We start from the raw sequence: 12,945 nt of genomic DNA, 5'->3' as shown, positions 1-12,945 counted from the left end.
TAAAGCCCACTTCAAGTCACACTCCTTGATGTTTGACTTTAGGTGAGTGATCACACCATCATGGTTATATGAATCATTAAGACCTTTTTTGTATAGTTCTTCTGTGTATTTTTGCTACCTCTTATTAATATCTTCCACTTCTGTTAGGTCCATATCTTTTCTGTTCTTTATTCTGTCCATCTTTGCATGAAATGTTCCCTTGGTATCTTAATTTTCTTGAAGAGATCTCTAGTCTTTCCCATTCTGTTTTCCTCTATTTCTTTGCATTGTTTACTTAAAAATGCTTTCTTATCTCTCCTTGCTATTGTTTGGAACTCTGCATTCAAATGGTTATATTTTTCATTTTCTCCTTTGACTTTTACTTCTCTTCTTTTCTCAACTATTTGTAAGGCTTCCTCAGAAAGTCATTTTGCTTTTTTGCTTTTCTTGGGAATTGCTTTGATCATTGCATACTGTATGATGTTATAAACCTCCGTCCATGGTTCTTCAGGCACTCTGTCTATCATATGTAATCCTTTGACTCTATTTGTCAGTTTCACTGTATAATCATAGGGGATTTGATTTAGGTCATACCTGAATGGCCTAGTTTTTTTCCCTGCCTTTTTCAATTTAAGTCTGAATTTGACAATAAGGAGTTGATGATCTGAGCCACAGACAGTTCCCAGTCCTATTTTAGCTGACTGTATAGAGCTTCTCCATCTTTGACTGCAAAGAATGTAATCAGTCTGATTTTGGTTTCGACCATCTGACAATGTGCATGCGTAGAGTCATCTCCTGAGTAGTTGGAAGGATGTTTGCTACGTTTGCTATGACCAGAGCAAAACTCTATTAACCTTTGCCCTGCTTCATCTTGTACTCCAAGGCCAAACTTGTCTGTCACTCCAGGTACCTCTTGACTTCCTACTTTTGCATTCCAGTCCCCTATGATGAAAAGGGTATATATATATATATATATATATATTACATAGTAGTTAGTTTTAGAAGGTCTTGTAGGTCTTCATAAAACTGATCAACTTCAGCTTCTTTATCACTAGTGTTTGGGGCATAGACTTTGATGACTGTGACATTGAATGGCTGTCTTGAAAATGGACTGAGATCATTCTGTCATTTTTGAGACTGCACCCAAGTACTACATTTCAGATTCTTCTGTTGACTATGAGGGCTACTCCATTACTGCTAAGGGTTTCTCAGCCACTGTAGTAGATATAATGGCCAGCTGAATTAAATTCACCCATTCTTGTCCATTTTAGCTCACTGATTTCTAAAGTGTTGATGTTCACTCTTGCAATCTCCTGGCTGAGTACTTCCAGTTTACTTTGATTCATGATCCTAACAGTCCAAATTCCTATCAATATTGTTCTTTACAGCATCAGACTTTATTTTCACCACCAGACACATCCACAATTGGGCTGTTTCCCCTTTTACTCAGCCTCTTCATTCCTTCTAAAGCTATTTCTCCACTCTTCTACAGTAGCATATTGGACACCTACTGACTTGGGGGCTCATCTTTCAGTGTCACATCTTTTTGCCTTTTCATACTGTTCATGAGGTTCCCAAGGCAAGAATGCTGAAGTGGTTTGTTATTCCCTTCTCAAGTGGATCCATAATGAGCAACAGGTTATTTTCTGACAGAGGAGATTTCCAGCTTTCCCCACCATTCTTTGTCTGCTTGCTGGAAACAGATCACTCAAAATGTGTGGTGTCCTGTCAATCTTGAGGTTCTTTTGTCTGCCTATGGACCCCCACTGCTTACAATACAAGCGATTTTCTCCCATTTGGCCCTGCCTCCATTTTGCTGCTCATTCCTAGACACCTGCCTGCTGTAACAAATGGAAGCAAAAAAGAAAAAAAAAAAAAAAGACAAAAGAACTGAAGATATTTTTTGAAAGATGATTTATGAATGGCCAGTCAGCACATACAAGATGATCAATTTCATCATTCTTTGGGGTAAATTCAATTAAAAAATGATATAGAGGAACACACAAAAATTTTAAATATTAGCGATATCGAGTACTAGCATTTTTAGAACACAGTGCTGCTGTGTGTGTGCTCAAGTCATGTCTGACTCTTTGCAACCACATGGACCATAGCCCTTCAGGCTGCTCAGTCCATGGAATTTTCCTGGCCAGAACACTGGAGTCAGTTGCTGTTTCTTACTCCATGGTATCTTCCCTGCCCAGGAATTCAACCTGAGTCTCTTGTATCACTAGCCTTGGCAAATGGATTCTTTACCACTGCACTGCCTGGGAAACCTGATACGTCTCATACCAATTTAATTTTTAGACCAGCCAAAAGTAGCCTAGAAGGCAGAGAAAAATGTTATGTTGATGTTATTTAGTCACTATGTAATTTTCAACTCTTTTGCAACTCCATGGAATGTAGACCACCAGGCCCCTCTATCCATGGAATTTCCTAGGGTCTTCTGAATTGGCAGGCAAATTTCTTACCACTGAGCCACCAAGAAAACCCAGAGAAAAATATATTCTTCTCCAATAGTAGCTAAAATTATCAGATTATATTTCACCAAGGGAGTGTTGATAGAGATGAAAGTTGAAAATTGTCCTGTTGAAAATTGTTGCAAACAATTATGTGGAGATAATCCATTAAGAAGATTGCAAAGGAGAATTCAATGATGTAGGAAGAAGAGGGATAACGGGAGATGAGTGGCCCAAAGGACAAAGAAAGATTTCAAGAAAAGCATCATCAAAAGCTTGAAATCTTGATTAAGTGGCTGGTAAGGAAAGACTCAAACTGATTATTTACCTAACAATATATAGGCTTTCAGTTACCATGTCATGGGGAGATTTGGTAAAATTAATTTACAGGTGAATTTGATTTTCCCCTGCTTATTCAGTGTCTGGATTGTACATAAAACATTTTTTTAGATGGGGGAAGATTAACATAGGCAATTTTGTTTGCCACTTTCTAATTTGCACTGATCCAGAATGTTGAAATAATGGTAGAAGTTGTAGTGGACATTTTTTTTTTTTTTTAACCATGCAATAATTAAAAGTTGAAAGCTAAATGCAAGAGATAGCAGAGAGGGAAATAGTGTTAGTGAAGTTGATGTTGTTGTGCATCTGCCATTGTTCCACAAGGCTGTTCACCTTGGACTTCTCTTAACTAAGAGATTAAACCCATCAAGATTAGGTGACTTCCATTTCAAGCCATTTATTTTTAAAAGCTGAATTAAAGCTGAGTAAAATTACCCAAAGACACACACATTCACACACACACCTTTGACATCAGGGTGTACCCTTCACCATAAGCTTAACAATGAGCTGTATTTGGTACATGCAGTTTGTTACTGGTTTTGGAGACTTCTTTCATTTTTACAGCAAAAGTAATTTTTACATATATTTGATATTCCATGTATGCTGTTCAAGTATAATGAATTTACACCAGTTATTTTATGATCAGATTTGATATAACATAGCCAGTATATCTCATATATTTGTCAATTAATATTTGTCTATAGTTTCTCCCCTCTGAATATATGGTTTATTTGAACAGATTTCAAAATCTAAGAGTTGATTGTCGAAATTTATGACAATATTAGAAACTCTATTGTTTGGAATTATTAACTGTAGATATTTATCAATGTTGTTAAGCATTCTAGTATTCTTGGAGATTTGGAGGAAACTGATGAAATATAAATATGTTTATCAAATGGCTAAGTAAAGGTAAATTATTCTTACTTTATTCAGGTTCAAATTTACACATAAATTTTCTTTTTGGAAGATTGACAAATTCTGTCCTAAGAAGTCTAATTATTTGACAGTTTGGCTCTTAGTTTTGGTAAGGCATAGCATCAAGGCAATAAATATAAGCAAAGTATTAATATATCAATAAATACATCTGTTATTACTTAAAATTTGATGACCATGTGCTCTAGAGGGAAAATCATGTGAACCAATTAATGGCTACATCCAACAGTACCAGTGCAAAATAATTTAATATTTTGAGAGCACAGATTTAGTGGCTCACAGATGCCAGGCATGAGTGTGCAATTCTATTGTCTGTTTTCTGATTTTTCAACATGTTTTGCAGTCACAGATCTCATTCATTTATTTCACACAAAAATCAGGAGAGGTAAAAAGATTGATAAGTTATATAATGGCTTTTCCAACATGCCCAAGACTCATCTGATGATTTTTTTCTACCTGAAAGAAAGAACAAACATATATAATTTTTTTTATACTGGGTATATTTCTATTTCACAAACAGAGAGATTTTACTAATTAGATGTGCAATATGGATATAGAACCTACAAATTGTAGTCTCTATACCAATGTGCTTGAAAACATTAAAATATATTGGAATAGATGTAAAATATCAAATATCTAATGTTAGATAATTTTTTACACTGTAAAAAAAAAAGATGGATAACTGAAGAAGGATTGTTGAACTCCTCTTTACTAATTTTCTTACTTACAAAAAAAGGGGTGAATATTCTATTTTCCTTAATATTTTAGTTTGTACCTTAAAATAAGAGTATTAATATTTTTAACAGATGTATTCAGGACATTCCATCCAAAAGCAAAAAAAATACACATTCTTCTCAAGTGTGCATGAAAATATCAAGGATAAATTATCTGTTAGTCAACAAAACAAGTTTTAATAAATTAAAGATTTAAATTGTGTCAAACATCTTTTTGGATTACAGTCATAAAATTAGAAATCAATTAAACAAAGAAAATTGGAGGTTTTACAAATATGTGAATATGAAACAATAGAAAGTTCTTCTCTGGTGGCTAAGACAGTAAAGACTCTGCCTACATTTTGGGAGACCTGGGTTCGATCCCAGGGTGAGAAGATCCCCTGGAGGAAAGCATGGCAACTCACTCCAGTATTCTTGCCTGGAGAATCCCTATGGACAGAGGAGTCTGGCGAGCTACAGTCCATGGGGTTACAAAGAGTCGGACACCACTAAGTAACTAAGCACACACAAACAATAGACGACAACACAAAATCAGTTTAAAAGGAATAAGAAATCAATTAAACATTGAAAAAAATAAAATTAGAAATATAGCATATCAAAATTCATGGAACTCAGCAAAAGTAGTTTTAAAAGAGAACTTCACAGAGATAAATGTCTTCCTCAAAAAATAAGACTCAAATAAACAACCTAACTTTACACCTAAAAAAAGCTAAAAGATGAGAAAAAAAAAAATGAAGCTCAAAGTTATTAGAAGGGAGGAAATCACAAAGATTAAAGCAAAAATAAATGAAATAGAGACTGAAAAGACCAAAGAAAAGATCAATAAGGCTAATAATTAGTTCTTTGAAAAGATAAACAGAATTGGTCAGTCTTTAACTAGACTTAGCAAGAAAAAAGTATAGAAGTCTTAAATAAACAAAATCAGAAATGTAAAGGAAACATTATAAATGATACCCTGGAAACAAAGGGTCATAAAAGACCATTATGAACAATTATATAACAGCAAATTTGACAAGGTAGAAGAAATGAATAAATTTCTAGAAATAAATGCTTACCAAAATTGAATCATGAAGAAGTGAAAAAATCTGAACAGGTTGATTAGTAGTAAGAACATTAAATCAGTAAACCTCTCCACAAATAGAAGTTCTGCCTCTGATAGCTTCACTGATGAATTCTACCAAATACTCAAGAAAGAACAAAGCATAATTTTTCTGAAGCTATTTTAAAAATAAATGACAGGTGAAGGGGCAAAAGCTATTTTATATACATTATAAGGGGCTAAAATTACACTGTTAACCAACACCATATTAAGAATGCTATGAGAAAAAAAAGAAGATTATTATCCCACATTAACAAAAACTCAAAAATTCTCAAGATATTAGTAAATGCTGTATCAAACAATATACTGAAAGGATTGTGCACTGTGAGGAAATAGGACTGTCAAACATTCAAAAATCATGCTCCATGAAAAAATAATGGATAAAAATCATATAATCATCTCAATAACATCAAAACCAGCATTGGAATACATTAAAAACTTTTTTTTACAATAAACCTGTCAGTAAAATGTTTATAGTGAAAATGTATTTCAACATAATAAAGGTCATATATGACAAGCCCACAGCTAACTTCATACACCATGGTGAAAAGTTGAAAACCTTTTCTCCAACATCAGGAAAAAGACAAAGTTGCCCACTCTTGTCACTTTTGTTTAACATAGCCAGGGAAATTAGACAAAAAAGAAATAAAATATATCTAAATTGGAAAGAGAGAAGTAAAGCTGTCACTATTTGCAGATAAAATAACTATACATCTACAAAAAGCTGGAGATTTCACCAAAACATGAGATTGTGAATAAACAAATGGTATAAAGTTGCAGGATACAATGATAATATATGTTTCATTTTAATACACTAATAACAAACTATTAAAAGAAGAATTTAAGAAAGGAATTCTTTTTGCAATCACATCAAAAGAATAAAATACCTAAGAATAAATTTAACCAAGGAATTGTAAGATCTGTGTAATGAAAAATACATGATACTAATAAAAATAATTAAAGAAGAGAAATAAGCAGAAAGATGCTTTGTACTCATGTACTGAAGGGATTAATGTTGTTAAAATGTCCCTATCATCTAAAACAATCTATGAATACATTCAAAATGTCTATGTTTTCTTTACAGAAACAGAAACATATTAAAATTTGTATGAAATCACAAAGACCCTAAATAACTAAAGGACTTTCTCTTTAATAAACAGTGTTGGGAAATGTGACAGCCACATGCATGAGAGTGAAAGTAAACCATTACCATACATCACACAAAAGTTAAGTCAAAATTAAAGACAAGCATGAAACCATCAAACTCCTAGAAGAAAATATATGTGATAAGTTCCTTGACAGAAGTCTTGGTGATGACTTTTTGCATCTGACACCAAAAGCAAAGGTAGCAAAAGCAAAACAAACAAGTGGGACTAGATAAAACTAAGAAACTTCTGCAGAGCCAAAAACTCTTCAACAGAAAGAGAAGGCAACCTATTGAATGAAAGAACATGTTTGCAAACTGTACATCTGATAAGGAGTTAATATTTAAATCTATAAAAACCCATACAACTCAATTTTTAAAAATCCAGTTAAAAACTTGGCAAATCTGAATAGATATCTTTCCAAAGAAGGCACATAGATTCCCAAAGGGACTTGAGAAAGATGCTTAACATCATGAATCATTATGGAATTGAAAGTCAAAATTATAATGAAATATCACCTTGACTTGTTAAAATAGCTATTCCTAGAAATACAAGAAGCAACATTTTTGGCAGGGATATGAAGGAAAAAAGAAAGAAATCCTTGTCCAAGAACTGACACTTTCAAACTGTGGTGTTGGAGAAGACTCTTGAGAATCTCTTGGATTGCAAGGAGACCAACCCAGCCAATCTTAAAGGAAATCAATCCTGAATATCACTGGACGGACTGATGCTGAAGCTGAAGCTCCAATACTTTGGCCACCTGATGCGAAGAGCTGACTCATTTGAAAAAGACACTGATTTTGGGAAAGATTGAAGGCAGGAGGAGAAGGGGACAACAGAGGATGAGATGGTTAGATGGCATCACTGACTCAATGGACATGAGTTTAAGCAAGCTCCCAGAGAGAAGGAAGGACAGGGAAGCCTCACATTCTTCAGTCCATGGGGTCAGAAACAGTTAGACAGGACTGAGAGACTGAACAACAACAACAGCCACAGCTAGAAAGCCTGCTCATTACACTGAAATGAGGCCAGTGTCAAATAATAAATGTTAAAAAACTACAATGGGAAACTACTTATTTCAGTGGCTAAAATTAAAAGGACTTACAATGATGTAGAAAAACTAGCATTCTCAGTTTTTAAGGGAGCTTAGCCAATAGAAGTTGGCATAAAAATCTTAGGAAAATTTAACATTATCAAGTACTGATCAATGTTATTATAACTAATGAACTAATAATTCCACTGTTGTCTAAACAGAAATGAAAGCTGAGTTTCTTAATTGGTAATACAGAAATGTCTGCAGCAGTTTAATTTACAGTAGTCCAAAACTGGAAACAATTCAAGTATCCACAAGAGATGAATTAATAAGTGTTATAATATTAATATTACATGATAAATAAAATATAATATTTAACAGGAATATAAAACTATTAATAAATTTTCATAGTACTGAGGAAACAAAATATGGCATAACTAACACTGATATTTTAAAAAAGGATTTCTGGAGTTATTGACTGGAAGATAGCACAAGGAAGACTTCAAGTGTACTAGAAATATTCTAATCCTTAATATTTATTGTGGTTACACTGGTATAAACATATGTAAAATTCATCAAAATTTACTTGTGAGTTTGTGTTTAATAACATTAATTAAAATCTATATCAACTGTAAATAAATGACTTAATGATGATATATTCAAGTTCACTCCCCAATTAAAATTCTCTTATTATTCATACTTTTGATATATTGCCTCTGTATGGTACTACTTTATTTCTAGACATGTATGAAAAACATACCAGTGCAAATTTTGAAATTTTTTGTGCAAATTTTATTAAAGAATTAAGAGTAGGAAATCCCCAAAGTAATCAAAACAATAAAGAGGTGTACATTGTATAACTTTGAAAACTATTTTGGAATTATTTTTTTAATTATTGATTTCATATTTAACTTCATTTTGTTCAGATCTGTTATTCTGTCACTCTGTCATTTCTGACTCTTTGCAACTCCATGGACTGCAGCATGCCTGCAGTCTTCCTTGTCCTTCACCATCTCCGGGAGCTTGCTCAAACCCATGTCCATTGAGTCAGTGATGCCACCCAACCATCTCATCCTCTGTCATCCCCTTTTCCTCCTGCGTTCAATCTTTCCCAGTGTCAGGGTCTTTTCCACTGAGTTGGCTCTTCGCATCAGATGGCCAAAGTATTGGAGCTTCAGCTTCAACATCAGGACTTCCAGTGAATATTCAGGACCGATTCCCTTGGGGATTGGCTGGTTTCATCTCCTTGCAATCCGAGAGACTCTTAAGAGTCTTCTCCAGCACCACAATTCAAAAGCATCAATTCTTTGGCCCTCAGCCTTTGTTATGGTCTAACTCTCACATCCATACATGACTACTTTAAAAACCATAGCTTTGATTAGATGGACCTTTGTTGGAAAAGTAATGTCTCTGCTTTTTATTAAGCTGTCTAGGTTGGTCATAGCTTTTCTTCCAAGGAGCAAGGGTCTTTTAATTTCATGACTGCAGTCACCATCTGCAGTGATTTTGGAGCCTAAAAATATAGTCTCTCTCTGTTTCCATTGTTTCCTCATCTATTTGCCATGAAGTGATGGGACCAGATGCCATGATCTTAGTTTTATGAATGTTGAATTTTAAGCCACTTTTTCACTCTCCTGTTTTGCATTCATTAAGAGGCTCTTTAGTTCTTCTTTGCTTTCTGCCGTAAGAGTGGTGTCATCTGTGATTGCATAGGCCAACTTATGCAGTTTCTGATGGGTGTTTGACTTTGATGATCAAATGTTCTGTTGTATCTGCCTAGATTGTGTCTTTAACAGATAAATAGTCCTCTTTCCCAACCCTTGAGGAGTGACCTGTATTTTGCATAAGAAATAGCCCTAGTGATCTGCACATTTGCAGAGATCAAGTGTCTTAGATAACTTTTAAAAAAGAAATAGCTAATTCTTACTCATTTTTGAAAACTCATTATCATCAGGTGGTTTATTAAGACTGAGCATATTTATGCATCTCAGGTCATATCCATGGACCCATGTCCATCATAAATCAATATAACCTTTAAACATTTTGGACAGAATCAGTTTCAAAATAAGATTTTATTTGTGGTTTGCGTTAAAACATATTACTCACTGCAATTACAATTAGATCCTGGGGAAAGGTATGGATTACTTAAATGAAAAGTTGCATGAATCGAAAAGACTGCCTTCAAACACTAAATAATACAGTCTGCAGAGAAATAAAAAACAATATTGTGACAATTTAACACATGTTTTGATTATTCACTTTCTCCTATGCCATGGGCTTTCATTTTAAGTTATAGCTAAATAGCAGTGTTCTTATCTTTCTTTGATCTCTATATTTAATTATTAGAAATGCACAGAGCAAGGACATAGAAAACATAATATGAAGAATAAATTACTGGAAAGAAATAAAATATCAACCCCATTTTAACATTTTTCACTGTTTGTTATTGGTGATAATATTTAACTTTCTAACTTTCTGTTTATTTAGAAAATGGGAGTCAAAATACTTATATCACATGGTTGTCATAGGATGCAAAATAGTTTCGGGCTTCTGAGGTAAGGGAATCTGCCTGTCTGTGCATGAGATGCAGGAGAGGCGAATTCGATCCTCAGGAAGATCCTCTGGAGAAGGAAATGGCAACCCACTCCAAAACTCTTGCTGCTTAGCATGAGGTATTGCAAGTAGTAAAAGCTCAAGAAACATTACGTCTTGATATGGGCCAGTATTCTTGCTTATAAAATCCCATGGACAGAGGAGCCTGGCAGGCTGCGGTCTATGAGGTCACAAAGAGTCAGACTTTACTGAGGGACTGAGTGAGCGTGCATACGTGTGGACGCGCGCGCACACACACACACACACACACACACACAGACGGTAGACTGACAACAACTTCCTATTATACCAGTCATTGAATTTAATTTTCTCTTCAAGCATTACTAAAGAAGAGATAGCTATAATATGGTTAAAATGCTAATAACTTCAAGAATTTGACAATGGGTAATGTTAAATTCTGGGACTAAGTTTGCTGGTATTTGAAGTCTGCACATTTTCCCAGCCACCTTTTCAAGGCTTCTCTGACCTCACTGTTCCTCAAACTGTAGATGAGGGGGTTCAGCACAGGAGTAAAGATAGTATAGAAAGCTGACACAACCTTATCATGGTTAGCTGACCTATAGGATTTGGGTCTCATGTAGATAAAAATGGCAGGTCCATAAAAGAGTGCCACCACAGCTAAATGGGAGGAACAGGTGGCAAAAGCCTTCTTGAGGGCTTCTTGAGAACGCATATGGAGAACGGCAGAGAGAATGAGACTATAGGAAGTCAGAATGAGGGAAAAGGGAATTAGGAGCATTAACACACAGCAAACGTACATGACATTTTCAAAGGCTGATGTATCAGCACAAGCCAAACGCACCAACATGGGGGCCTCACAGAAGAAATGATCGATCTCATGAGCACTGCAAAATGGGAAGCTCAGTGTAGTGGCCGCTTGCATGAGCCCATCAGCTGCCCCCAGGAACCAAGAGCCCAAAGTCATTTGAATACATAATCGCCAGTTCAGGAGTACAGGGTATCTCAGTGGGTGGCAAACAGCTACATAACGGTCATAGGACATGGCGGCTAGGAGGAAACTCTCTCCACCACCAAGCGTGAGTGAGACGAAAATCTGCAACCCACAGCCAGCAGGAGAGATGGATTTGTTCCATGTCAAGTAGTCAGCAGCCATTTTGGGCACGATGGAGGAAACCAGCATCATGTCCATGAGAGAGAGTTGGCTCAGTAGGAAGTACATGGGCCTGTGGAGTTGGGGGTCCAGGAGAATCAGCAGAAGCATGAGGGCATTGGCCATCAAGGAAGCAATGGCCATTGTCAGAACCATCATAAATAGAAAGAGGTGGGGTCTTGTGTGCTTAAAGATTCCTAGGAGAATAAAGTCTGAGGTTGTATTTCTCTTCTCCATGATTTCTGCTGGATATGACACTGGAAATGGAAAAAAAAGAAAAAGAAAAAGAAAAGGTAAGGGCTTTTATTATCCAAAAATCTTAGTTCAACTTAATAACTTCTGGTTATGTTGTGGATATGGGATCCAAGTATCTGATTCAAAGCCTTACTTCCCATTTATAATGGGTCTTCTTGACCTATCATCCACTTCTCAATAGTGGAATGTTAATAAATGTTAATATTTTAAGTAAGGTCAAGTTACATAATTCAGAGAATACTGTATTAACTAATTGAGATGATAGATTAGAATAGATCAAAAGCAGAAAACAATATCAAGGATTAAAAAATTGTAAATAGTTATTTTGACTGTACATTTTGTATTGTTATTTTATGCTCTTATTATGTGTATTGAAACCAAATTAACTTATTGAGGAAATAAACACTCATTTGGAAATTTGTCATTTATATTTTTTTAATCACAGGTAACTTTTTTCTAAATTTTGGAAATTGTAACATATTCAATCTAGTTTTTTTTTTTTAATATAACAAGAAATTATAGTTTCCAGGATCATGAAATGGAACAGATGAGTATAAGTTAAACAAAATTTCTGCATTGAAGGGAGATAATATCCTCAGTAACTGATGAAAATGTCCTTTTATTCTTTTTCTCACTGAATCACTATTTCTATTTACATGATTTTAAAATGCAGATATTCTAGTTCATTACTCTCTCCTCTGAAATCTTCAGTGTCTTCCCGCAACACTTATTCTCACAAACTTATTTCTCCAGCTTCCTACGGCTTGGTGACAAGCCCTAAACACCATTTCACCGCAAAGTATACTATCATAGAGACTTCAAATCATGAGGTGAATATGACAGGGAAGCATGAGAAATCTTCCATGTTAGTAAATGCTTAGAGAAAATACCAATAAGTATAATGAGAAGTAACATTACTAAAAGGATAAAGAAGCAATTTTAAAGCAATTTCATTACCATGAAGGGTAATTGTTAACAAAATGTAAAGATACTTGGGAAGAGAAAACACTTTATTTTAAAAATACCTAAATTCAAATATGTGGCTTGTCTTTAAACATAGTTTTTAATATTCAACAAAAAAGAACCATTTTCTTGTGCTGTGTGTGCTTAGTCACTCAGTCATGTCTGACTCTTTGGGACCCCATGGACTGCAGCCTGCCAGGCACCTCTGTTCATGGGGATTCTCCAGGCAGAAATACATGGAGTAGGTTGCCATTCCCTTCTCCAGGGATCTTGGCATCCCAGGGA

At 34.9% G+C, this 12,945-nt stretch overlaps 1 protein-coding gene across 1 annotated transcript; it reads right to left on the bottom strand.

Moving 5' to 3' along the window:
- Nucleotides 1-10,734: 10,734 nt before the first annotated feature.
- On the bottom strand, nucleotides 10,735-11,679 carry LOC110151142 (olfactory receptor 2T12-like). The gene has a single exon (XM_020914424.2). The coding sequence runs from the start codon at nucleotides 11,677-11,679 to the stop codon at nucleotides 10,735-10,737; it is 945 nt and encodes a 314-aa protein (XP_020770083.2).
- Nucleotides 11,680-12,945: the final 1,266 nt, after the last annotated feature.

The sequence above is a fragment of the Odocoileus virginianus genome, chromosome 3 (assembly GCF_023699985.2).
Source record: "Odocoileus virginianus isolate 20LAN1187 ecotype Illinois chromosome 3, Ovbor_1.2, whole genome shotgun sequence".
Taxonomy (NCBI): Eukaryota; Metazoa; Chordata; class Mammalia; order Artiodactyla; family Cervidae; genus Odocoileus; species Odocoileus virginianus.
This window is presented reverse-complemented; position numbering and strand designations above follow the sequence as displayed.